General features: G+C 35.3%; 6 protein-coding genes across 9 annotated transcripts; 2 read left to right on the top strand and 4 right to left on the bottom strand.

Moving 5' to 3' along the window:
- The first annotated feature begins 5,369 nt into the window (after positions 1-5,369).
- Positions 5,370-9,401, top strand: LOC660555 (transmembrane protein 145). 2 transcript variants are annotated; one of them, XM_015982399.2, is made up of 7 exons: positions 5,370-5,536; positions 5,589-5,738; positions 5,792-6,359; positions 6,405-7,093; positions 8,695-8,833; positions 8,894-9,058; positions 9,106-9,401. In XM_015982399.2, the coding sequence occupies exons 1-7, from the start codon at positions 5,450-5,452 to the stop codon at positions 9,264-9,266; spliced, it is 1,959 nt and encodes a 652-aa protein (XP_015837885.1). In that variant the 5' UTR covers positions 5,370-5,449; the 3' UTR covers positions 9,267-9,401. The 2 variants fall into 2 exon arrangements, with proteins under 2 accessions (XP_015837885.1, XP_008196154.1); XM_008197932.3 differs by having other exon boundaries at positions 5,372-5,536; positions 8,695-9,058.
- LOC660615 (uncharacterized protein) lies at positions 9,392-10,491 on the bottom strand. Its single transcript, XM_966831.4, has one exon. It carries the CDS (start codon positions 10,350-10,352, stop codon positions 9,432-9,434), a length of 921 nt encoding a protein of 306 aa, XP_971924.1. The 5' UTR covers positions 10,353-10,491; the 3' UTR covers positions 9,392-9,431.
- A 38-nt stretch (positions 10,492-10,529) lies between these two features.
- Positions 10,530-11,880, top strand: LOC660673 (sodium/bile acid cotransporter 7). Its single transcript, XM_966886.4, has 4 exons — positions 10,530-10,997; positions 11,038-11,188; positions 11,233-11,602; positions 11,657-11,880. The coding sequence occupies exons 1-4, from the start codon at positions 10,666-10,668 to the stop codon at positions 11,818-11,820; spliced, it is 1,017 nt and encodes a 338-aa protein (XP_971979.1). The 5' UTR covers positions 10,530-10,665; the 3' UTR covers positions 11,821-11,880.
- Positions 11,881-12,448: 568 nt separating this feature from the next.
- On the bottom strand, positions 12,449-14,424 carry LOC660731 (uncharacterized protein). The gene is made up of 5 exons (XM_971262.4): positions 14,264-14,424; positions 13,882-14,216; positions 13,474-13,834; positions 13,135-13,398; positions 12,449-13,085 (listed from the first exon to the last, which is right to left on the bottom strand). The coding sequence occupies exons 1-5, from the start codon at positions 14,318-14,320 to the stop codon at positions 12,498-12,500; spliced, it is 1,605 nt and encodes a 534-aa protein (XP_976355.1). The 5' UTR covers positions 14,321-14,424; the 3' UTR covers positions 12,449-12,497.
- Positions 14,425-14,577: 153 nt separating this feature from the next.
- LOC660786 (serine protease P67) lies at positions 14,578-20,276 on the bottom strand. 2 transcript variants are annotated; one of them, XM_966990.4, is made up of 2 exons: positions 20,154-20,276; positions 14,578-17,954 (listed from the first exon to the last, which is right to left on the bottom strand). In XM_966990.4, the coding sequence occupies exons 1-2, from the start codon at positions 20,218-20,220 to the stop codon at positions 17,263-17,265; spliced, it is 759 nt and encodes a 252-aa protein (XP_972083.2). In that variant the 5' UTR covers positions 20,221-20,276; the 3' UTR covers positions 14,578-17,262. The 2 variants fall into 2 exon arrangements, with proteins under 2 accessions (XP_972083.2, XP_008196155.1); XM_008197933.3 differs by having other exon boundaries at positions 14,578-17,981; positions 20,154-20,258.
- Positions 20,277-20,332: 56 nt separating this feature from the next.
- LOC660839 (uncharacterized protein) lies at positions 20,333-25,133 on the bottom strand. 2 transcript variants are annotated; one of them, XM_015982400.2, is made up of 3 exons: positions 24,695-25,133; positions 24,327-24,649; positions 20,333-21,139 (listed from the first exon to the last, which is right to left on the bottom strand). In XM_015982400.2, exons 1-3 carry the CDS (start codon positions 24,864-24,866, stop codon positions 20,741-20,743), a joined length of 894 nt encoding a protein of 297 aa, XP_015837886.1. In that variant the 5' UTR covers positions 24,867-25,133; the 3' UTR covers positions 20,333-20,740. The 2 variants fall into 2 exon arrangements, with proteins under 2 accessions (XP_015837886.1, XP_972135.1); XM_967042.4 differs by having other exon boundaries at positions 20,333-21,106; positions 24,695-25,129.
- Positions 25,134-25,685: the final 552 nt, after the last annotated feature.

Genomic DNA, 25,685 nt, shown 5'->3' with positions numbered 1-25,685 from the left:
GTAGGACCATTTTATTTGTGTGTTGCGTTTTATTTATTTCACAAACGAATAATTCCATAAAATTTAATTGCAATTACAATGTTGTGTACACCGGCTCTAAATACGGTGTTGAAAAGTCATAGTTTGAGTGACGCGTTTTAAATTCAGTAACTTAAATAAAACACTCAAACAATTTAATGCCACGTAATAATTTTCTCTTTAATTTCAATGAATGAAAGTGGCTTGCTCTAAATTTAATGCAAATAAAGCTTTTTTGGCATTGTTTTTAATTTTTTTTAATGCTACAAACGGTAGCCAACGTGGAAGCGATACGAAAGGTAGGACCATTTTATTTGTGTGTTGCGTTTTATTTATTTCACAAACGAATAATTCCATAAAATTTAATTGCAATTACAATGTTGTGTACACCGGCTCTAAATACGGTGTTGAAAAGTCATAGTTTGAGTGACGCGTTTTAAATTCAGTAACTTAAATAAAACACTCAAACAATTTAATGCCACTTAATAATTTTCTCTTTAATTTCAATGAAGTGGCTTGCTCTAAATTTAATGCAAATAAAGCTTTTTTGGCGTTGTTTTTAATTTTTTTTAATGCTACAAACGGTAGCCAACGTGGAAGCGATACGAAAGGTAGGACCATTTTATTTGTGTGTTGCGTTTTATTTATTTCACAAACGAATAATTCCATAAAATTTAATTGCAATTACAATGTTGTGTACACCGGCTCTAAATACGGTGTTGAAAAGTCAAAGTTTGAGTGACGCGTTTTAAATTCAGTAACTTAAATAAAACACTCAAACAATTTAATGCCACTTAATAATTTTCTCTTTAATTTCAATGAAGTGGCTTGCTCTAAATTTAATGCAAATAAAGCTTTTTTGGCGTTGTTTTTAATTTTATTTAATGCTACAAACGGTAGCCAACGTGGAAGCGATACGAAAGGTAGGACCATTTTATTTTTGTGTTGCGTTTTATTTATTTCACAAACGAATAATTCCATAAAATTTAATTGCAATTACAATGTTGTGTACACCGGCTCTAAATGCGGTGTTGAAAAGTCATAGTTTGAGTGACGCGTTTTAAATTCAGTAACTTAAATAAAACACTCAAACAATTTAATGCCACGTAATAATTTTCTCTTTAATTTCAATGAATAAAAGTGGCTTGCTCAAAATTTAATGCAAATAAAGCTTTTTTGGCGTTGTTTTTAATTTTATTTAATGCTACAAACGGTAGCCAACGTGGAAGCGATACGAAAGGTAGGACCATTTTATTTGTGTGTGTATTTTTTATTTCACAAACCAATATTTCCATAAAATTTAATTGCAATTACAATGTTGTGTACACCAGCTCTAAATGCGGTGTTGAAAAGTCATAGTTTGAGTGACGCGTTTTAAATTCAGTAACTTAAATAAAACACTCAAACAATTTAATGCCACGTAATAATTTTCTCTTTAATTTCAATGAATAAAAGTGGCTTGCTCTAAATTTAATGCAAATAAAGCTTTTTTGGCATTGTTTTTAATTTTTTTTAATGCTACAAACGGTAGCCAACGTGGAAGCGATACGAAAGGTAGGACCATTTTATTTGTGTGTTGCGTTTTATTTATTTCACAAACGAATAATTCCATAAAATTTAATTGCAATTACAATGTTGTGTACACCGGCTCTAAATACGGTGTTGAAAAGTCAAAGTTTGAGTGACGCGTTTTAAATTCAGTAACTTAAATAAAACACTCAAACAATTTAATGCCACGTAATAATTTTCTCTTTAATTTCAATGAAGTGGCTTGCTCTAAATTTAATGCAAGTAAAGCTTTTTTGGCATTGTTTTTAATTTTTTTTAATGCTACAAACGGTAGCCAACGTGGAAGCGATACGAAAGGTAGGACCATTTTATTTGTGTGTTGCGTTTTATTTATTTCACAAACGAATAATTCCATAAAATTTAATTGCAATTACAATGTTGTGTACACCGGCTCTAAATACGGTGTTGAAAAGTCAAAGTTTGAGTGACGCGTTTTAAATTCAGTAACTTAAATAAAACACTCAAACAATTTAATGCCACGTAATAATTTTCTCTTTAATTTCAATGAAGTGGCTTGCTCTAAATTTAATGCAAGTAAAGCTTTTTTGGCATTGTTTTTAATTTTTTTTAATGCTACAAACGGTAGCCAACGTGGAAGCGATACGAAAGGTAGGACCATTTTATTTGTGTGTGTATTTTTTATTTCACAAACCAATATTTCCATAAAATTTAATTGCAATTACAATGTTGTGTACACCAGCTCTAAATGCGGTGTTGAAAAGTCATAGTTTGAGTGACGCGTTTTAAATTCAGTAACTTAAATAAAACACTCAAACAATTTAATGCCACGTAATAATTTTCTCTTTAATTTCAATGAATGAAAGTGGCTTGCTCTAAATTTAATGCAAATAAAGCTTTTTTGGCATTGTTTTTAATTTTTTTTAATGCTACAAACGGTAGCCAACGTGGAAGCGATACGAAAGGTAGGACCATTTTATTTGTGTGTTGCGTTTTATTTATTTCACAAACGAATAATTCCATAAAATTTAATTGCAATTACAACGTTGTGTACACCGGCTCTAAATACGGTGTTGAAAAGTCATAGTTTGAGTGACGCGTTTTAAATTCAGTAACTTAAATAAAACACTCAAACAATTTAATGCCACGTAATAATTTTCTCTTTAATTTCAATGAATGAAAGTGGCTTGCTCTAAATTTAATGCAAATAAAGCTTTTTTGGCATTGTTTTTAATTTTTTTTAATGCTACAAACGGTAGCCAACGTGGAAGCGATACGAAAGGTAGGACCATTTTATTTGTGTGTTGCGTTTTATTTATTTCACAAACGAATAATTCCATAAAATTTAATTGCAATTACAATGTTGTGTACACCGGCTCTAAATACGGTGTTGAAAAGTCAAAGTTTGAGTGACGCGTTTTAAATTCAGTAACTTAAATAAAACACTCAAACAATTTAATGCCACGTAATAATTTTCTCTTTAATTTCAATGAAGTGGCTTGCTCTAAATTTAATGCAAATAAAGCTTTTTTGGCGTTGTTTTTAATTTTATTTAATGCTACAAACGGTAGCCAACGTGGAAGCGATACGAAAGGTAGGACCATTTTATTTTTGTGTTGCGTTTTATTTATTTCACAAACGAATAATTCCATAAAATTTAATTGCAATTACAATGTTGTGTACACCGGCTCTAAATACGGTGTTGAAAAGTCATAGTTTGAGTGACGCGTTTTAAATTCAGTAACTTAAATAAAACACTCAAACAATTTAATGCCACTTAATAATTTTCTCTTTAATTTCAATGAAGTGGCTTGCTCTAAATTTAATGCAAATAAAGCTTTTTTGGCGTTGTTTTTAATTTTATTTAATGCTACAAACGGTAGCCAACGTGGAAGCGATACGAAAGGTAGGACCATTTTATTTTTGTGTTGCGTTTTATTTATTTCACAAACGAATAATTCCATAAAATTTAATTGCAATTACAATGTTGTGTACACCGGCTCTAAATACGGTGTTGAAAAGTCATAGTTTGAGTGACGCGTTTTAAATTCAGTAACTTAAATAAAACACTCAAACAATTTAATGCCACTTAATAATTTTCTCTTTAATTTCAATGAAGTGGCTTGCTCTAAATTTAATGCAAATAAAGCTTTTTTGGCGTTGTCTTTAATTTTTTTTAATGCTACAAACGGTAGCCAACGTGGAAGCGATACGAAAGGTAGGACCATTTTATTTGTGTGTTGCGTTTTATTTATTTCACAAACGAATAATTCCATAAAATTTAATTGCAATTACAATGTTGTGTACACCGGCTCTAAATACGGTGTTGAAAAGTCATAGTTTGAGTGACGCGTTTTAAATTCAGTAACTTAAATAAAACACTCAAACAATTTAATGCCACGTAATAATTTTCTCTTTAATTTCAATGAATGAAAGTGGCTTGCTCTAAATTTAATGCAAATAAACATTTTTTTTTGGTTTCATTTTTATTATTATTTTTTTATTGCTACAAACGGTAGCCAACGTGGAAGCGATATGAAGGTAGGTGCATTTATCTACTGGGGTGTTGAAATTAATAATTTGAGTGCCACGTATTGTGAATTTTTTGTTTTGTACAATATTGATAAACGTCGCTTGTTGTAACTTTCATGCAAATAAAGATTTTTTATTGGTGTTTTTCTTATTTTTTTAATGTCTTGCTACAAATAGTAGCCAACGCAGAAGCGATATGAAGGTAGGTGCATTTGTCTACTGAGGTGTTGAAATTAATAGATGACTGCCATATATTATAACATATTGTGTATTTTTTATTTTGTGTAAAATTCATACACGTCGCTTGTTGTAACATGCAAATAGAGATTTTTGTTGGTATTGTTTTTATTTTTTTTTAATGTTTTGCTACAAACAGTAGCCAACGCAGAAGCTATGTAAAGTTAGGTGCATTTTATTGTTGTGTATTGTGTATGTTGTGTATTTTTTTATTTCACAAACCAATGATTCCTTTATTCCCTTCATTTTCAAATAATCATTGTTTACCTCATCCTTATATCCTTTTTTCCTGGCAAGAATGCTCTAAACCTCCACGTGGTTCTTGCTGGACAAATTAATTATTAATTTGACTAATTAGAGCAATCCTTAAATACACAAAGTATGGCTGATTGTTTTTTTAAAGTGTCAAAATTATATTAAAACACCTCTTGTATTCTTATTTTGCAAAGAGCGTATGAAATGTATTCGATTTGGTGAAGGTGTAGCGTAAAGAACAATTGCTATTTAAATGCTAAAGCGAAATTATTTTTGCAGTAGCGACCCTAGCGAATAATGTTTGAACCAGTGACTGACTTAGCAGATCAATGCATTATCATTCTATTTATCATTTTTTTCTGTCGGTTACCATTGATTCTGTCAATGCGCGTTTCTGGTGATTACCTTTCTGTGCATTTATTTTTATGAGGATGCGCGTTTCTAATAATTACGGTTCTGTGATTTCACGTCTCAGACACTGACAATTTTACTTCCGAATCGATTAGATCTCTCATTGAAAGTATAAATTACATTAGCTATTATCTGTTTGAAGTGCATGAATAATTTATAACAGCTAATTTTGTTGTTTTTATAGTTTTGAAACAGTTAATATGCGTTTACTTTTTTTTCATCACGAGTTGGTATTAATTAGAATCTTGCTAAAAAATTGTGTTTATTTTTGAATACTATGAAATAGGTAAATGTGAACGGTTGTAAAAATTCAGATACCGTAGCTGCCACAAATGTGTAAACATGTCAATTACAGTTGGCTAAAAAATAAATTTCCTCCGACCTTCAGCTGTTTTAAATGCGTTGCCTTTGGCGTAACCATGGCTACCATTGATTCCGCACAAATGTACACAATCGAAGATTTTCCAAAATGCACCGTTTTTCCATCGTTTTTCTTTTATTTTGGCTGAATTTGTGTCAATGCAAATATCTAGAAGGCGAGATACACACCAGTGACGTAATTATAACTTTTCCGCACTGCTACATCCGCACTGAAATAATTGTTACAGAATTGGGCTTTTCTTGCACGTTTTTGCTTCTTGTCGGAAGACGGCCAGTTTGAATATTTTCTCGAATTTAGTGACGAACAAGGAAATCCAAATTTATTGCTTTATTACGATACGGACGACCAATGGCCGGCCGTATACAAAACTAATAAGGTACTTATGTAATTTAATTAACCCAACTTCAATTCAATTTAATTCGCCATCAGAATTGTTACGAAAAAGAAGCCGTGCTTCACGTCGAACAAAACCAAATTATCAACCTAACAACAACTAACAGGTTTTATCAAGAATTGTCAGGTTGTACGAGCAAACCTAGCCCACTTCCGACACCCAAACCCAAACCTAGCACAACCTTATTACCGAAAAAAGCAACAAAAAGTCGCAAATTACGACCTACGACTACGATTAAAACAACAACAATCGCATTACCAACGCCTAGAACAACACCTACTACAACTGAAGATGTGACAACAAAATTTGTCGAAGATTTCAATTACACAACTTTAGATTTAAAAAGCCAATGGGAACACATCGAAATCACTAAAGCACCAATCAAGAAACGAGCCGTAAGGCCACCACCCACTCCCCAAATCCGGGGAAATACCATCATGTGTCACAACGCCCGGAAATTCCGGAGCGCGCGTGAAAGGTGGTGGTTCATAGCTTTGAGTAATTGTAACGGAACGAGAGGAATTCACGTCAAGTATAAGATTTTAATGACGAATGGACCACCGGGGGATTACTGGCATGAGCATTTCTCAGCCGACGAATTCTGTAAACCCCCACTAAACAATTCCCGTAACTAACACAAATTTGTAGATATTCTCCCAGTCTTGATGGCATTCTCCATCGCCTACTCGTTCCTAATGTTGGGCATAATCGTCTGTTCAATTGAACTAAAATCGCGCCAATTGTTGCACACAACGTACAAAATTTTCGTCGTTTCGGTCATTTTCCAACTGTTTGGAATTATTTTAACAAGTGCCGCGTATTTGAAATACGCCGTTAATGGGCTAGGTCCAAGTCCTGTAAAACGAGGCGGCGCCATTTTCATGGGCGTGTCTGAGACACTATACATGCTTCTCCTGCTCTTATTGGCTAAGGGCTTTACGATAACACGCGGCCGGCTCCCATTGGCTGCCAGTGTCAAACTTACGATTTTCATGTGTTTGTACGTGGTGACGTACATTTCGATTTTTATTTACGAGGCCAATGTTTTCGATCCGGGCGAAGTCCTGTACTTGTATGAATCACCGGCTGGGTATGGACTTATCATTTTGAGGGTTTTGGCCTGGTGTATGTTCGTCTATTCGACGGTTTTTACCCTCAAACATTACCCGGAAAAGTCAAATTTTTATTATCCGTTCAATGTGTGTGGAACGATGTGGTTCATCGCAGGGCCGGCTTTTATACTTTCGGCCAATTCGTATATTGACAAGTGGATTCGTGAGTCTGTCGTTTGTGCCGTTTTGCAGTTTATCACCTTCGGAGGCCACCTCACGTTTCTGGTAAGGCCAAACAATATTTCTAGTAGATTACTTAAATTTTCTGTTAAAAAAAAGGGAGTAAACATGACATTAACTTGATTTTTTGTCTTATTTTTTTTGTATTGCAAAAGTTAAACAATATCAAAACAGCAAATTGTAGCGCAATTAATTCTCTATCGTTTACGCTATTCATTAATTTTTTTACTCAACTAGAAATATTTATTTTTGCCCGGGCCACAAGACTTGCGACACCCTGTACAGGGTTCGAATTGAGAATTTCCGAAACTAAGAGATTTAGAGAAAAACGAGTAACACATTTTCGGGTCCGTTTTAAAAAAAATTATTTTCGTCAAAACCGCATCCCGGTATCGACTTTTGTTTATATTCATATCTTCCTTATTATAAAAAATACACATTTGAGACAACAACATTATACAGGCACTTTTTTGCAGAGAATTTAATAATGTCATCAGCGTTTTTTTTTAATCATTCGTTGAGCTCTAATAACATAAAGTTGTATTTATTTAAATAGGAGTCATAGTTGGCTATGACATTTTCGAAAAGCTTAATTTTTTCTGAACTCAAAACAATATAATATAGTTTGATATATTTTAAATATATTTAAAATATTTGAAAGTAGTTGGTCATGGAAAAATTATTTCACATAAAAGGTGTGAATAATCTAGAAATTTTGTAAACGGTTATTAAAGTAAAAAATGTGAAATTATAAAAATAAGCTATGTTAAAGTTATTTTCAATTGAACAAATATACGATCGTTGCAGATTTTAATTAGATAAAAAAATGTGCAGAAAATTGAAATCGATGTGTCACTACCATTTGATGACACTTTTTTATGATTTAGTGAAGTGTAATGGAGGTGACGTTGATAATGTTATGTATTTTTTTACTGCAGATGGGCTTTGATTTTGGTGTTTGAACTGATATTTTTTTGTAAAATAAAATTTTATTGACAGGCAATACGATTAATAAGATTTTTCTTTTTCCGACATTTCGTGTTTAATTAGAAAATAGAATGATAATGTAAGCTAGCCATTTTATATCTAAAAACAAATAATTTTTATAAATCACAAAAATTTGATCTAATAATAATTTATTATGTTGTTTTTGAATTAATTAGTGTTTAAAAAAATATTAAATTATAAATACTTGTTGCGTAATACAATTTTTATAGTTTTAATTAAAAATCCAAAATTTTTTCATGGCCTACTATAAAGAAAAAGCAAAATGTTGTTTTTTTAAATATTTAAAAATAATGTATTACACAAATAGATATATCAAATTAGAAAAAGATAAGCCTTTCAAAAATAACACAGCCGCCTATGATTCCCACTTAAAAAAATATTTTTTTTTAATATTTCACTAAAATGTCAACTTTTGTTTATAAGTCGAGAACAAAAGACGATAGCGGGATGCGGTTTTGACAAAAATTATTTTCACAAAAAACGGACCCGAGAATGTGTCACTCGTTTCTCTAAACCCCTTAGTTTCAAACATTAAAAATGTAGCACCCTGTACGATGTCTCTCAGCCTATGTCCCGGTTATTTATTGACGAAATTTCAAAAATTTCAATGATGACTCGATCAAATAATGTTTTCCTAGATTTTGACGATGCCTTCAGTGGCCAATAAAAATTTCCCGTACCACGTCCGGACTACTCAGATCGGTATAATGGAACTAACCGGAACTTCCGGCAGTAGTACCATCCAACAGTTCGGTCATCACGTCTACGAACCGTCAGGTACAGTCCGTGAAACAGTGATTGTACCTTTGACACGTCGAACTGAAGAAATATTTGAAGGAATGTACAATCAACCGGTGCACAATATTCGTAGGGAGAGTTTAAATGAAGACTTGAGTAACACTAGAAACTTAATGATGGAAAATGTAATTAATTGGTCATTGGCGCGAAATATTGCAGCTTTAGAAATGCCCAATTTCGAGCGAATTGAACGCAACAGTTTTGGTAATATTTCTTAAACTTGTCAAAAAAAACGAACGATTTTTTCCCAGTTGCAGAACATTCAGACAACGAATCGGTTATAACCAGTCGACGATCATCGCAACCCAATGGCCACTTTGACGATTACGTCCGAGAAGTGCCGATTCAATTGTTTACGGTTAGCAAAATGGTAACCGGCAATAATGACACTCCTAATGGAAAAACTGTTTAATTAGCACAAATTTTGTAAATTTGGAACTTTTTACAAGTCCAGAATCGACGAACTAAAGCAATAGGAATATACAGTTTTGTGTAATTAATGTGTTACTAATTTTTTATTGGAAATAAAATACAATCTGCCACATAACTTGTTTATTTTTTGTGTTTATTTACACAATCACCTCAAGTGCTCCCAAAAATTCCTCGCCTGCCTCAAAATCGGCGCACCCTCTTGCTCCTTGTCGCCCCCTTTCAGATAAATGGGGGTGAACTCTCGATAGGCCAAACACACCCTCCTCTCCCTAATATCCTCCCTTAAAATTTGGTGCTCCCAGTCGTACCTTGCCGAATTAAACATCACAAGTAAAGACCTTCGAGGCATTGGAACCCTCACAGTGGGGTAAAACCTATCATTTTCAAACTCCTTCACTTTGTAACAACTTTCGGTGAAATTCCTGTCGCCTTTTTCGTCCAAAACTGCCGGATATTTCCCAACCAAATGCAAATTATAATAATTATTTTTCCTATTGTACGTCATCGTAAGCACCGAATCCGATAACAAATTAACCGTAACAACTCTCTCGCCCCAAACCCAACAATCATCAACGTGCGGGTCAATTGAAGCCCCCTTTTCAGGGTCATATTCCAGCGAACACTGTTCGATCGTTTGAAAATCACTCAAAATCGGCACATTTCGGAACTTCTCTTGCACGAATTCGGTGAATTTCGGAAATCCGGTAAAGTCCCCTTCACGTAGCTTATTTTTCTTGAAATTACACTTAGGCCCAAAATTCTGTTTGCGGCGCCCGCTCTGAGAGGAGTCCCAAGACATATCATCTATACCTTGCATTAATTTCGCCTCTTCTTCCGGTGTTAAGAAATCGAGTTGTATGTAAATTCCTGGGAATGTAATGGGGGCCCCGGAATGGTCCGGGTGTTTCGGGGGGTCCCAGCCGGGAAACGCAACATTACACTGGGGGCAATAAACGTAGGTGTCTTCCCTCCGACGTGCGAATTTTTTGGCCGAAAGCCCGAACGTCGACTCGCAAATCAGACACGTGCGGCAGCCCTTGCACCCACAGGGGCGCGGCTTATCCATCACAAAAAAAAAACAAAATTGTTTCAAACAACCTAACCTCAAAAAATTTCAATGACAGATCAACAAACACAACACAACGTTCGGTACCCTGCCATCATTTCATTCAGTATTTATAATTATATTAAGACGAGTTGCGTCACTAAGGGATTGTGGCTCGTCCCTGACTATTTTTTTAAATTTATGTGAAACAAATCGCTTGAAAACGCCAATAATGGACGCAACGTCCGGTATCCCGAACGCGTTAACTGACAGAGGTGACAACATAACCTCACAAATGACAATGTAACCGGTTATTCCCCCGTTTGTGGCAACAATGAAGCCCCGGATAACGGTGTATGACTATTTGCGCAAACACTGGCTTCTTGTGGGTATTCTAACTTGTATTTTCTTCGCGGGGATTTACCCCGAACTGGGGTCGAAGAACGGACCACTGCATACCGAATATTCGGTGAAATATGGGGCTGTCACTGTGATTTTTTTAATAAGTGGGATTTCCCTCAAAACTGAAAGCATTTACGAGACGTTCCAGCAACATAATTTGCATTTCTTCATTCAAGGATTCACTTTTATTTTTATTCCAATTTTTACGCAAATCTTTGTCCATTTATTAAATTACTTCGGGGTGAACCAATGGGTGTTACGAGGGTGAGTTTTAAGTGAAAATAATGGGTTAAAGTCGTTGTAGACTTGTCACTGTAGCCTGTATGCCCCCACCTGTCTCGAGCGCTGTGATTTTGACTCGAGCGGCTGACGGTAACGAAACTGCGGCTATTTTCAATTCAGTCCTTGGTAGTTTTCTGGGGGTTGTAATCACACCGTTACTGCTCCTAATTAACGTGAGTGTTACAATTTATAAACCCTCATTATTTATTTTTTTTAGCTGGGTTTTACGACACTTGTGCCCCTTTTGGCCACAATAATCCAACTCGTAACCACTGTCCTCATCCCCCTGTTTTTAGGCCAAATCATTCGGAACTTCACCGGGTTTCGGGGGCACACTCTCCCCCTCAACACCATCGGGCAATGCGCCCTGTTATTCGTAATCTATACGACTTTTTGCGACACTTTTGAAACCCCCGAACACCACTTGAGCGCCGCCGATGTCCTCGCAAGTGTTTTCTCAGTTCTGCTAATGCAAATCATTCTATTAGGCCTGAGCCATGCAATAGCCCAATGTTTCCAAAAACACTTCACCATTCAAGACGTCATCACGATTATTTTTTGCTCCACTCACAAGTCACTCACTTTAGGTCTGATTTGAACAAAATAATGATACAAAAAAAAGCGACTTACCGCAATTTCAGGAATCCCAATTCTTCGAATCTTGTTCCACGGTTACTCCCACTTGAGCCAAATCAGCCTCCCGTTGCTGATTTACCACCCGACGCAGATTATTCTAGGGGGGCTCATCGTCACGCAGCTGAAGGACTGGGTGCAGCTCCATAGAAGCAAGCGGCCCCCGGTTTAACACAAACACTCACTTTATACAGTATTTATTGTAACAAAACGAATAAATGATTAATTTTGAGCTAAATAACGTTTTTTCCAAACACACACAAGTTTAAACGATTGACATTTGGCAAAATGGCCGCCAAACACGCAAATTTAAAATTTGACCGGACAAATGCGAAAAACACCGCGACAATTTTCCTTGTCCCTTGTTATGACTCAATTTCATGTTTTTGGGGCCTTTTCGCCTGATTTTTGCTCAATTTGCGTTACCAAATGGCAAGGAAAACATTTTGACTAGTGTGCGGGTTAAGTGGTACCAACCTTATGCTTGTGGATTACGAATCGCAATTACACAATTAAAGGCCGCTTCGTTAATAATTTACGCGATGTTGATGTAAATGATTACTAATTATTCACACAATCGTATCAATTAGCAAATAGTTTCGATAAAACGGCACAGAACCGTCGGTTGTGTGACGTCAGTAGTGCCAACGTGACTGACCGACGCCAAGAAAAATTCGTTTTGAAAATCGCTTGTGTTTTTACAAAAAATAGTCAAATAAAGTGTGTAAGTGGTGCCCCCCAGTCGCCAGACGCTGCGAGACAGGTGAGTGAACCCCCTAACCTCAAAATCAAACCGCGCGTTTAAACTTTTTATGATTTTTTATTTTTGTTGTTTTGTCATTACGTACATTAAACCGACTTGGTGGGCCGCTGGGGCTCGATTTTTTCAACTGGTGCGATCACCCCACTGGTCTTCTTCCTGGGCTTCCTCCTCTTCTTCTTCAACAAATCCCCGGGACAAATCTTCGTGGTCCCCTTCTTCTTCAAACGGCAGGGATCGTCATCCAGCTCCTCCCTGAGCGTGGTCATGTCGATTTGGGGGCACTTGGTCTTGTCCTTCTTCCCCCCGCTGCCGCTCAGACTGTACTCCTCCACGACTTCGACCGTGTCGCAGGACTTTTCATCAGGGGGGCAATCTCGCACTTTGGGCTTGCGCCGCTTGGTGGGGCACCGGCCGTCCTGGTCGGTACGGGTGACCTTCTGGTCGCAGCAGGGGAACTTGAATTTGGGGATTTTGCACGAGCCGTGTCCCTGCTCTTTGGGCTTTTTGCTCTTGAGGGTGATTGCCTCGGGTTCGAGGAGCGCACCAATTGGCTCGAGGATGTTGTTGTCGAGAATCGCGCATTCCTGTTTCGGTTTCGGTTTCTTCTTCTTCTCTTCCTTTTTTTTGGTTTTGGGTTCGGGACAACGCCGGTTTTTCGGACGCTCACATGGGGGCTGAAAAGCCAACTGGAGTAGCTCCAAATTCGGGTAAAGCGACTCATACCTTACGCAAATCGCACAACATGTCGTTCTCTTCGGTGGCCGTTTCCACCAAAGGGTCGTTTAGGGTCAGGTCCATCTCAAGGCCGCTGCGGCGCACCATCAGGGGGTGGCTGCTGGTGTGGAACTTCTTCTTGGAGGGCTTGAAGTTGGGGTTCTCCTCCGGCTTCCAGGGGCACATTTTGCAGGATGAGGGCTTTTCCTCGATCTCTTCGTGACAGAACTCGCTATAAGCCGGGTAAGGGGCTTCCTGCTTTTTGCAGTCAATCTAGAAACAACACGGGTTGGTTAAATATTGTTTATTGGGCCAAAATTGTTACAAAATCATAAATCTTTCACCTACATGTTTGGCGAAACGGTCGCAGCGCGTGCGGGCCGGGGGCGGGCAGTTGTCCAGCTTCATTTTGGGGCAGCCTTTCTTGCCCTTGCCCATTTTCTTGCACTTGTCGGGGTCGGCGCCCACCGTCTTGGAGTACCAGCGCTTCACTTCGGTGGAGAACGAGCGGAAGGTGGAGGATTTGTTGGCGATTTGCTCGTTGAGCTGCTTCTGGCTGCGGGCCTCCGCCAGCATTTGCTCGGCCTTTTCGTCGTCGGAGACGGTCCTGGACATCATCATCTTCACGGGTTCCGGGAAGGGGTTGGCAAGTTTGACGCTTTTCAGCGGCAGGATAGCGTTGGCGTAGGTTTTCGACACCTGGAACCGCCTGGAATCGGGGGGATTACTACATTTCGCGCAATTTCGGGCCCAAACCTGGGGTTTTTGGGGTTGAGGCCCTTGTTGATGCGGCCCTCTTCGGTGTGTTCCGGTTCCGGGTTCGTTAGCACGCTCTTCTCCATCGTTTTTTGGAAGTATTCCGGGAGCATGGAGGGTTGGAGTTGTTGTTCTTCGATGGCTGCCTTCACGTTCTGTTTTTGGAGGGCTATGACGTCCCCGGCTGAGTTGGGTCTCTCGACCGGACTCGTCCGGGGCTGGCATACATTGTAGCGGAAGTTTTTCGGTTGTTCTTCCGGTTTTGTCTCCTCTTTGGCTTCCGGTTGCCGACTTGCCGGTGTCATCTCGAAATTAAACGAGAAGAGTCTACGAGACTTGGGGGAATTGTCAAAATGGGGGATTTTGATACGGGGGGACTTACATTTTGTACCACATTGCTGTTAATTTTGGAGAGTACGCTCAGAGCTGAGGTTTTCATTGTGAAAATCGGTGATGGGAAAAACTGTTTAGAAAAAAATGACAAAACAACACGAATAAATAAAAGGTGTCATGGAGACGGGAACAGGGCACTCTCCTTGAATGGATTTGGGGAAGAGAGGGAGAACAAGCCTACTTTTGGAAACAATTTTCGCAATTAATTTTTTCCAGCGTTTCTGCGTTAGAAACTGCATAAAAACATTGCTTTGGGTCTGAGTTCTACCATTTCAGCCATTTCCGAGCGTTTTGCTCGGAAAATATACTTTTTTAAAGCTTTCTTTATTTAAAAACTTTGAATATTTTTACGAAATATACATAAGTGTGTCTCGATTTTGGAGAATCTGGAAATTTGTTAGACTTTAGAATTTTGCACTAAAAACCTGCTTTAAATGTAAAAAAACATTGTCCAGTGTAATGTTTTAACCAACTATTAATTTATATTTTCCCGGCGCATCCACCATTTTTCTTAAATTACGACTTGTTTATTTTCAGTGGATAATACTAATTTTTTTTTATTTTTGTACGTTTTGGTGGTTTAAGCCACACTCCAATGTGCAAAAACTGTACAAACTAACAATTGTTAACTAAAAACACTAAAAATTTAAAATAAAATAGACGTTTTTTGATTTTTGGGTCAAAAACTTGGTTCAACGAAACTGTTTTTGTCAAAACAAGCTAAAAATTTGTCGTTTTGGGTCTGAATTCTTTACTGTAGAAGCCAAAAACTTTGTTAAATCGAACTATTTTGACGAAATTGTGGTGTTATATGATCTGAACTACGAGTACTTTACTTATTTCAGCCATTTCCGAGACCTTTCACATTTTTTTAAAGGTAGAAACGTGGTAAAAACGACGTACTTTGTCGAAAACAATTAAACTTGGCACTACTTTTGTCTGAATATCATTGACTTCACACGTTTTTAAATTAAAAACTCGACTTAAACTCGATTAAATTGTTATATTTTTATTTAAAAAAAATCGTCATTTGACCATAAATTTCTCTTTTTTGTCCTTGATTTTCGACCAATCAAGTTGATTTTTTGAATTAGGTACATTATTTTTAACGAAACAAAATAGAAATCGGATCTTTTGGGTGTGAGTTGGTTTATTTTAGCCATTTTCGAAAATTTTTAAATATTTTAAGGCAGAAATGTGGTAAAAATGATGTTACTTTTCGTTTGAGTTGCAACATTTCAGCCATTTCGAGGGTTTCAACATGTTTTTGACCCATAAACATTGTTAAATCGTCATTATTTGTTGCAACAACCTCCATTTTTGACATTTCTAACCGATTTAGCACATTTTTTTGGATTGAATCAATAAAATCAACATTACTTTCTTCAAAATAAACGAAGATTGTCGTTTTGTCTCTGAATTGTTCTAGTTTAACTACTTCTGAGCATTTTAATACTATTTTATATCAGAAAATCCTAGTTTTGGCAATGAATTTTACTTTATTTTGTCCATTTTCAAGCCATTTTTTTATTCAGAAGCTTAGTTAACAACTCACTAAGATATATGTATTTATTGTTGGGTTATTCTATTTTCGACATTTCTGACCATTTTGACACTTTTTTTTGTCAGAAACGTATATTTTTCTTAATAAACTAACAAATTGTTTAGCGCTTAATTGTTCTATTTCCCAAAGCAGTCAAAATCTTTAGTACCAAATGGAGATATGGATTTTTGAGCAAAAAAATTAAAAAGTCGTATCTTTTTAGCTATGAATTGCACGTTTTAATGTCTTAACGACATTAAAAGGATGTGTTACCTGTTTTAAATACAATCCTAGCCATTTTCTGTCAGAAACGAATAAATCGACGTAATTTTGGTTGACAAAATTGAGAATTAAACTCGTTTTGGCTTCAAATTGTCGAATTTTAACAATTTTTTTTTGCGATTTAACAGGTTTTTTAATATTTTTGCGAAAAAATTAAAATTCGCAGTTTTGGGCGTTAATACGAGTTAGTTAGTTATTTTAAATCCATAAAAAAATTTGTTGAAATAAAAGCTCTGGATTACTGTTTTCGACATTTTCGCGACATTTCTGAATTCTGACCGATTCAGCACGTTTTTTGGTCAGAAACATTATTTATTCGGAATAAAAACTGACAAATCGTTGTTTTAGCTCTTAATTAAAATATTTTACTCATTTTCCAACAATTTCCAAGTCAGTTAAATCGACATTTTTTGCTAAAACACACCCTGGATTACTTTGTTTTTAACAGTTCTTGCTGTTTTTGTCCCAAAAACGAGCAAGTCGACGATTTTTTTCGAAAAAATATGTCAATTAGAATAAAATAACACATTTTATTTAAGCCATTTGGTTATTTACATGCACATTTTTTTGGAGCCGATTATAAATTAAATAATTTCACAATATTTCCGACAGATTTAGCACGTTTGTGTGTAAAAAACCACTTAGGGTGGATGTTACAATCGTCAGATAAACTCCAGATGGTATAATTACTGTAGTTACAATTGTTACAATAATGTATTTTCTAAAATTTTTTTTTTCTTTTTTTCTAAAGTTATCCAACGTTTGTAAAAGCGGCTTTTAAACCGGCATTTTTTGTTGAACAAGCTCCGGATTACTCTCAGTCAACCTTTATCTAATACGTCCTTAAATCTAAAACAATTACACCTAGGGCTAGGTACATAAATTAAGAAATTGTCGTTTTGGATGTAAATTGCTTTATTTTAACCATTTGTTCAATGATTAACATTTTTTGAAAGCCAGATACTCAGTTACAGGAAGATATTTTTGTCGAGACGAGCTTTAAATTACTTTATTTTAAACATTTTCGGCCTGTTTAGCACGTTTTCGGAGCAGAAACTTAGTTAAATCAACATATTTTTGTCAAAAGAGCTAAAAATAGCTAAAAGTTTAGATAAATATAAAAAAATTATTGAAACAAGTTGCGTAATTATTTAATTTATTATTCAAACATTGCCGTATTCCTTTACGAACGCCCTTAATTCGTACACATTGGTGTAAATCCCGGGGAACCCCGGCTGTGCGCAGTCCATCCCCGCCGACACAATCCCGTACAGAACCCCCTCGACGACAAACGGCCCCCCTGAATCCCCCTGACACGCATCTTTCCCCCCTTGCAAATACCCAGCACAGAACATCCTCGGTGTCACATCCCCCGGATACACCCTCTTGCACGTCTGCCAATCCCACACCGGCGTTTCCACCCCTCGCAGCACATTCGAGAAACTCTTATCGTCATTGGAGAACATCACCCCCCACCCACTCACAATCCCCACCATTCCGACGCGGAGCGGTTGATCGGGGCGTGGCAAAGCAACAGGGCGGATTTTAGGGGTGTAGTGAAGAGAGCAGCGGAGGAAGGCCAAGGCGATGTCGTAGTCGACTCCGTTTGAATCGTATTTGGGGTGGATTTGGGCACGATCCACGTGAATTGTTTCGCCAGTTTCGTTGAGCGAGCTGATACCGGCTTTGATCGAGTAGGCGCCAGGACGGGGGAAGCAATGGGCGGCGCTTACGGCGAGGGTGGGGCTAACGATTGCAGCGCCGCAAATGTGGCGCGAGTTGAGGCGGAGACTGAGTTGGTAGGGGATGGCGGTGATGGGGAGTGGGCGGCCCCCGATTATGCGGGTTCGGGGCTCTAGAAATGTCAAATTCATATTTCACGCTACAGGAGCGACGTTAGTTAATTTGAATCACTTAAAACTAATAATCAAATTTTTATTTTCGAATACACTGGACATATCTTGTTACGTCAGTTCGCCTAAAAAGAAGCTTCAATTTGGCCACCCTGTATATAGTATTTTAAATACCCAAAGAGAATTTTAGTAAAAATATCTTTAAAAAATTTAAATAAAATAAAAAAATTACATAAAATGAGACTTAACTGTGGCACTCATTCTATTGGAGCACTCCTTCGTCGTGCTCCAAATCTATTCGTGTCAAACAGAACGTCGTATAAAACTCGTACAATAATGTACTATTTTTTCAAAAACCAACTCGAAAATGTGCCACTTATGATTTTCTAAATCTTTTAGTTTTGGAGATTCGAAAATGCACCACCTGTACATACATCTAAAGTGCACCACCTTGTATATTTTAGTTTCCACAAAAAATGTTAAATAATGTAGTTAAATTCAATCACAAATCTGCAATTTTTTTAGAGAAGTTACATCAAGCTAATGTTTTTTTCTACGAAGATAAGGTAGCATTATAAGTAGAACACCATTTTTATTATGCAATATTTGTTATTATTATTAACTATTAAAATTTGTGACTAGTGCGTGCGTGTTGTCAGTTTTTAAGTTTATTGTTACACGAATATCTTAAACACCCTGTAACTTGAGATTGTAAAAAACAAAATAAAATACATAATACAAAAGTTCAAATTTCCAAATTAAATTAATCTCAATTTTTGGTGAAGTGGCCGAAAAATTAAAAATTGTTTCAGATTTTGACGTTTAATCTTAAAAAAATTAAAAAAAAACTTTCGAGTTGGACAAATAATCGGGTTTAGGTTTAGGAGATATTTGTACTTTAATTTTTCATTTTTATTTATCTGCAAGTCTTGTCCGAGTTCTTGTAGAAAAAAAAAATATCGGACATTTTTTTTTTGATAAAATGCAACAAGTGTGCATCGTATTTAACAATTAATTACAATGTGACTTTGTCGTCACGTTGGACATAAATTTTATACCCAGCCCCTTTTTGAGACAACTAAAATCTAGTTTTCAAAATTCGTTTTAATTTTTTTTACATTTATTTAAGCTATTTTATAGTTTTTTATGTAGATTTATATCTATTATTTTTTATTTTTTATATATCGGATTGAATTTGTAATTTTGAAATTTCATTCTTTTAGCAATTTTGAGGTTATACATTTTTTTCGTTCTTACACTTTGTTTTAAAATGTATTACTATTCCTTTTTTTCAAGGTTTTCGATTCGATTTTATACAACATATTTGAAATTTTCAAGTTTTTATATTCACATTGTTATTTTTCCTTTTTTACTTTTTAATTCTTCTTTGAAATCTTTAGATTTTATTATTTTTAGTGCTATTTTGCAACAAACGAGGCTTTAATGTTTTTTCTCCCTCGGTCCAAAATTAACCGATTTTTAATTTTTTAAATATCCTCCCTATTGATGTAATTTATACAGAGTATTTCACACAACTTTACGAGGCCCTGCATCTAATGTACGGACCTAAAGTCACAAAACACTAGATACAAAAAATTCACATTTTATTATTTAATTTTTGGAAACCCATGACACTGGTTGTCAAACTAATCATTGTTTCATTAATAGTCATAAATTGCTATTTTTCAGAAAGAGTTAATTTTTTGAAAAAGTGAAGAAACTGGAGAAGACTAGTTTTTCAAAATATGTAATCGTATAGGCATATGTATTCTAGGTAGAATTTTACAGGCACATTATGTGAAACACCCTGTATATATTTTTTATTTTTGACCAATATGAATTACAATTTTATTACTCGAGATACTCAACAAAACATTTGGCTAATTGATTTTTCAAAAAATAAAAAAACTACATTTTCAAGTTTTGGATTACATTATTTACTGACCGGTTTAATTAACATAACTTTCCCGCGATTTCGTAAAGCAGTACTTTCAGAACTGCCCACTAGAGAGCGCAACTGTCTTAACTTTAATCCACGCATCACCCTGTATATTGGCAATACGAATGAAATACAAAAAAACGTGTGAATTGGCGCGAAATTAAAAAATTGCGCGTTTTATTGTTGTAATGATTGTGACACAGTTATTAAAAAAAACTAGATATAGAAAGACAATGAAAACGTTAAAAACAAAGATACTTACTTGCGATAGCCGGCACCACCATTACCAATAGCAACACTTGCATAACTGCGTTCATTTGTTTTGACATAATTGCGTCCGTTGTTATCAAAAATGTGATATGAAGTGAGTGAGTTGCACATGCAGCCCATAAAAGAAGAGTAAAAAAGCTATTAGAAGCGTGTCATCGGTAGAAAAACAAGTTCCATTGTTACACTTAACATATTTATTATAATCGAGAAAGGTAAAAAAGGGATAAACAACACAAAACACAAGTCTTGAACGTTAAAACCGAAGCAACCAAATGCTTGATAATATCACTGATTGAGATAAAATGTACGAAAATACATTTACTTTACGAGAATCACAGGTATTCGAAATGAAGTAGGATACGCACGAGCCACCTCCGCGATTTTGACTAGTCTTGAACCTTATAATAATAATACTACCGGTGTGTGTAGACGAGGAGCAAGTTGTTGGGTTCCGGACGCTATCCCCTACCCAACACTTGCTCCCTATAGCTAGTTAAGAGTGCCAGACATTACATAAATATACCCTACTCTAATCAGAATTTTAAAACTATTTTTATTCATCCGAACGTCGGTTGTTGGTTACGGCGTGCTGTGGCCCTTCTTGTTCTTCTTCAGCGAGATGTCGTCGACGTCCTCGCCCTTCTTCACTTCGGTGAAGCGCTCGCCCTTCAAACTTACGATTTTGTTGTCGCGGTAACGGACCAGCTTCTTGGGCTCCACTTTGGGGGCCACCGGCCGGTGCTCCTTGGTGAAGGCGTCCTTGTCGATGTAGGAGTACCGCTCGATGATGCGGTTCTTCAATTCTGCGTCGTCGATTGTTGTCTTGTTGACGTGGATCGTCAACGAATTGTTCTGGCTGAGGCATTGGCCGTTTTCTTGACGATCGATCAGAATCTGGGTGGCGCGCTCTATGTCCCCGCTGGCGATGGCCAAGCAATGTTTCACCTTTGAAACACACCAATCAGACACGGCTCCATCCTGGGCACAAACGGTCTTAGTACGATGGTTGGGCGAAATTGGCCCCTTTTAGTGCAATTAAGTTGGCAGTATTGAAAATTACAAAGTTTTTTTATTGCAATTAAATCTTCTGTAAACCTCACGTTAAGTATGTTTCGACTTTTTTGAGTTTATTGAAATGTAATTCCTTTGTCAAAATCTCCTATTCTCCCAATGGTTGTGATTTTGTACTGTTTCAGCTTGTGTTCGTTTTTTATTGCTTCAAAATTTAGTTTTTTTGATAAAACATATGCTTATATTTTTCAGAGTCGTTCAGACTTGTTTAGGCGCTGTTTTATTATTTTACAGCGATCACTTTTCAGCCTCTTCCAGCTTTTCACGGTTCTTCTTTCCTTTTCTTTATTTTGATTTTTTTACTTGTAGGACTAGAAATATTTATTACGTATTTTCATACATTTTCAGCTGATTCTAAGTTTCTGAACTTGCAAAACGTACTTTTTTAGCATTTTCAAAAAAATTGGAATCTGGTTTTTCAAAGTTTGTTTTAATTATTGTTAAAATTTCTGTGTTTTACAAGTCTGCTGATTGAATTTTTTTTTTCCAGTTCATTTTACAAATTAAAATTTATCATTACCGCATTATTTTCATTCTCACACTTATGTTTCTTCAAATTTTGTGATTAGATTCAATTAAAAATATTGAAAGATTCAAGTTATTTATTTAGATTCTATTATTTTTTCATTTTTACTTTTTGATTCTTCTCTAAGATTTTTATTAAACATTTCGAGTTGATTCGAGTTTTTAGGATTCAATACTTCTTGGTTCCTTTTATTTCCGTTGATATCTTCTTTCTATTTTATTTCGCTTTTTTTTTCATTTTATACAATTTAAATTTTTGCCGACATTTTTGAGTTGATTTCATGTCTCAGATTTACAAAAAAAAACTTTTTCACCATTTTCAGACAATTGACATCTAGTTTTAAAAAATTAGTTTAAATTTTTAAGACTTCTAGATTGTGTTCTACAAGTTTATTGTTGTAATTTTTCAGTTTCCTTATCTCGGATTTCGGTTTTATGTTCAAAATTCCAGTTTTTTTACTTTTTTAATTTAATTCTTAATTTTTTTCTCAGCTTCAAATTTAGGGCTAATTTTTAGAAATCAAATTCAAATTTATTTCAAGCTTAAAGTAATTCAAATTACAGCTGTCATTTGCGCTACGCTGTCAAAAAACAAAAATTGCGAATTAATATGTGATTGTTCTGTAAACCGGCCTTTAAAGATTTTTATACTTTCTTTAACTGATTTGCCTTTTTTTGAAACTGTTTTTTATTCTCCAAATTCAAGCAATGAAATTCGAGTTTCTTAAAATGTCCTATTCTCCAATTTATATTTTGCAAGTGGATTTTTTACTGTTTCAGCTTCAATGCTTCAAAGTTCATTCGGTGGATGAAATATATTCTTTTGTTCTCCAAAATTCTTCAGATTTAATTAGGGGCTACTATTTTGTTACTTTTCTACTATAACTTTTCAGTTGCCTTTTCCTAATATTTGAGTTTTTTCTTAGTTCAGTTTTGTAATTAAAGTTTAAAAATTTATTTATATTTACATTTGGTCGAAAAGGGACCCACATGCATTTTTTCATTTTCTCTTTTAAATTATCTTCTCTACAATCGAATTTTTTTCAACTTTCAGAGCTTTTCAGGTTTCTTCCTTTTCCTTACTTCGATTTTTTTTTATTTCTACGGCTAGAAATATTTCGTAATCTCAAACATTTTTGAGCTGATTCTATGTATTGTTTCAGCAATAGAAAATCGAACTTTTTAGCATTTTCAAAAAACTGAAATCTTGTTTTTCAAAACATTTTTTTAAGACTTCTAATTAATGTTTTACAAATCTGCTGTGTCATCTTTCAGTATTTTTCAGATTTATTTAGGGTATTTTCTATTTTTCTTATGCAGATTTATATTATTTTTCAGTTTCACTATCCTGGAATTAATTTTTATATTTCAAACATATTTTTTTACTTTTTTAAGTTTCTTGTTCGTTTTAGCAATTAAAATTGATCACTTTGGACTCGTGCATTATTTTTATTCTTATAGTTGTGCTTTAAAATCTATTGTTATTCGTTTCCTGTTAAAAATATTGAAATTGTTACATTTACATTTCCTTACTAATTTTTAGATTTTTAGTCTTATTATTTAAGATAGATTTTCGAGTTGATTCAAATTTTTGAAAACTCAATAATTCTTTGTTCTTTTTGTTTCCTTTATAATTAGTTTTGTTCCTTCTCTTTTATATCGTTTTTTTTTTCAATTTATAGGACTTTAAAACTACTGCAGACATTTGTGAGCTGATTTCATCATGTTTCCGATTCATTTTTAAACAACTGACGTCTAAAATGACGTCCAAATTGTGTTTTACAAGTTTATTGTTGTAATTGTCACGTTTCCTTATCTCAGATGTAGTTGTTAAAATTAAAACATCTTTTTTTTAAGTTATCTAGCTCATATTAGCAATTAAAATTCAATTTTAATTTAATTCTTTTTCATCTCTCATCTTCAAATATAGAGCCGATTAATAGAAATCAAATTAAAAATTTATTCAAGTTCCTTGCGGATTAAATTTTTAATGTTCTAAAAACGATTTATTTTCATTGTTTTTTATTCTTCAATTTCAAGCAATGAAATCCGAGTTTTTCACAATTTCCTATTCTTAATTAATTCGTGTTTTACAAGTGGTTGAAGCTCACTTTTTGTTTATCATTATGTCTTTCAGATTCAAAATCCTTTAATATTTAATTTTCCTGTTAATATTTTTCATCAGTTTTTCCTTTGACGTCCGAAATTTTTTTTTTGGTTTTTTAAACTAAACTTAAAGTTCATTTCAGCAATCAAAATTTAGACAATTGTTAAATTTGTGTTTTTTTTTCGTTTTCTCAAACAATGCGATCTAATTCGATAACAAACAAAAATAAGTTTTTATATTCACATTCGTATTTTTTTTTCATTTTTACTTCTAGATTCTTTAAGATTTTGGACTTATTATTTATGATACAATTTAGATTTGATTACATTGTTATACGTTTTATAAAGTTTACGTTTATTTACAATCGGTTATTTTCCTATTACTATTTCAATTCTTTAAAAAAATTGTTAAAATTTTTAACGAATGAAATCTTCCCTTACAATTTATTAATAAGTCACTAACCTCAATGGAGCAAACGTGGGGGAACATTTCTTGCAAGACATCGATTTCGTCCAAAAAATCGCAGCAGGAGCTGTCCGTGGAGCCCCCATCGCTCATTTCCGACAACCTGTGCACTCTTTTGGGCAAATCAAAGCTATCCCTGTTATCCAATTGTCTCGGTTTTGTCTTCGGTACAATTTCCGGTAACGAAATCTCAATCACGGACTTCTCTTCCGGTTCCTCAACCCTCAACTTCGCCGCCAATTCAAAAATCCACTGACAGACAGTCGCATGATTGATCGACTCGAATTCGGGGAAGTACGCAGTCATCATTTCGCAGAAATCTGCAATTTCTGGGTAAAAACCCCAACACAAACCTTCGCATTTACCTTCAACGTTGAAGACAGGGTCCGAACTGACGTCCTCCAGGATCGCAACGACATAAGACAGGACGATATCGTCGATGAGGGACAAGTCGGCGTCCGTTATGTGGGTCTTAACGAACTCGAAAAGGGAGTCTTTGATGGTGATTTCCTGATCGGCGATGGCCTTTTTGGACATTTTCGACGGGAAATGAGTGAAATTCGCCCCGGAATCAGGGAAACGAGTTGGGGGTTAAAGTGGCGTTCTGAGGGCTGGTTTGGGGGCTTATCAATGAAACTCGACCTTTTGTACCTCGGACTTGGCGGCGAAGACCCGACTTGTGCCCGTTTTGCCACAAAACCGGATATTTTTGATTTACTCGATTCAATCAATAACACAACAAAAGTGACGGAGTAGGGGGCGCCACTGGTGGCGAATGTCAAGCGGCGAAAAACCCTATTCCTGTTTAATCCTCCTGGAAAGCAGCCCCATATGGGCACATACGTCACCCAGGAGGCTTTATTGCATGGACAGGGCCCCTCATTTTGGTATTTTATGGGCGATTGTTCTTGGAATTTATTGTTAATTGGGGTTGCGCATTTTGTCTTATGGTCATCGGGTCTTCTTTGTTCACTCATAAAAAATTTAACTTGTTTTATTTTTATTTAATCAACAAAGGTTTAAACAATATTGTCTTCTCTTTAATTTTCATTGAGTCGAAGTCGATCATCGCATTTCCTTGTCCATTGAAGAGTCAGGAAAATTGTTGACACAAGGAAGTAAAAGCCATAAAATAGTTTATACAGGGTGTAACAAAAAGAAACCACAGATTCTCCAAGTCAAAATAAAACGATTTAACCCAACTTACCTCTATACCAAGTTGCACCGTTTAAAAGTTAGAGGGCGTGAAAGTTCAAAAATTATTTTTGTTTTTTATTAGTAACTTCTAAATGAAATAATCGATTTTGATGAAACTTGGTACAAGTAATTTGTCACCAAAACTACATCTTTTGGTGC

Source organism: Tribolium castaneum, chromosome 8 (genome assembly GCF_031307605.1).
Source record: "Tribolium castaneum strain GA2 chromosome 8, icTriCast1.1, whole genome shotgun sequence".
NCBI lineage: Eukaryota > Metazoa > Arthropoda > Insecta > Coleoptera > Tenebrionidae > Tribolium > Tribolium castaneum.
The sequence above is the reverse complement of the archived record's forward strand: the minus strand, read 5'-3'. Positions and strand labels throughout refer to the sequence as shown.

What these genes read in the sequence shown, in the direction of transcription:
- LOC660555 (XM_008197932.3), top strand. Translation starts at nt 5,450, where the DNA reads ATGCACCGTTTTTCCATCGTTTTTCTTTTATTTTGGCTGAATTTGTGT. An exon ending in TTTCTCAGCCGACGAATTCT is followed by an intron (nt 6,360 to 6,404) that starts GTAAACCCCCAC and finishes ACAAATTTGTAG; the next exon opens with ATATTCTCCCAGTCTTGATG. An exon ending in AATTGAACGCAACAGTTTTG is followed by an intron (nt 9,059 to 9,105) that starts GTAATATTTCTT and finishes ATTTTTTCCCAG; the next exon opens with TTGCAGAACATTCAGACAAC.
- LOC660615 (XM_966831.4), bottom strand. Translation starts at nt 10,352, where the DNA reads ATGGATAAGCCGCGCCCCTGTGGGTGCAAGGGCTGCCGCACGTGTCTG.
- LOC660673 (XM_966886.4), top strand. Translation starts at nt 10,666, where the DNA reads ATGAAGCCCCGGATAACGGTGTATGACTATTTGCGCAAACACTGGCTT. An exon ending in CGTTACTGCTCCTAATTAAC is followed by an intron (nt 11,189 to 11,232) that starts GTGAGTGTTACA and finishes TATTTTTTTTAG; the next exon opens with CTGGGTTTTACGACACTTGT. An exon ending in TCACAAGTCACTCACTTTAG is followed by an intron (nt 11,603 to 11,656) that starts GTCTGATTTGAA and finishes CCGCAATTTCAG; the next exon opens with GAATCCCAATTCTTCGAATC.
- LOC660731 (XM_971262.4), bottom strand. Translation starts at nt 14,320, where the DNA reads ATGAAAACCTCAGCTCTGAGCGTACTCTCCAAAATTAACAGCAATGTG. An exon ending in ACAGCAATGTGGTACAAAAT is followed by an intron (nt 14,217 to 14,263) that starts GTAAGTCCCCCC and finishes AATTCCCCCAAG; the next exon opens with TCTCGTAGACTCTTCTCGTT. An exon ending in CTCAACCCCAAAAACCCCAG is followed by an intron (nt 13,835 to 13,881) that starts GTTTGGGCCCGA and finishes CCCCGATTCCAG; the next exon opens with GCGGTTCCAGGTGTCGAAAA.
- LOC660786 (XM_966990.4), bottom strand. Translation starts at nt 20,220, where the DNA reads ATGTCAAAACAAATGAACGCAGTTATGCAAGTGTTGCTATTGGTAATG. An exon ending in GGTGGTGCCGGCTATCGCAA is followed by an intron (nt 17,955 to 20,153) that starts GTAAGTATCTTT and finishes TGACATTTCTAG; the next exon opens with AGCCCCGAACCCGCATAATC.
- LOC660839 (XM_015982400.2), bottom strand. Translation starts at nt 24,866, where the DNA reads ATGTCCAAAAAGGCCATCGCCGATCAGGAAATCACCATCAAAGACTCC. An exon ending in CCCTGTCTTCAACGTTGAAG is followed by an intron (nt 24,650 to 24,694) that starts GTAAATGCGAAG and finishes CAGAAATTGCAG; the next exon opens with ATTTCTGCGAAATGATGACT. An exon ending in CCCACGTTTGCTCCATTGAG is followed by an intron (nt 21,140 to 24,326) that starts GTTAGTGACTTA and finishes GTTTGTGCCCAG; the next exon opens with GATGGAGCCGTGTCTGATTG.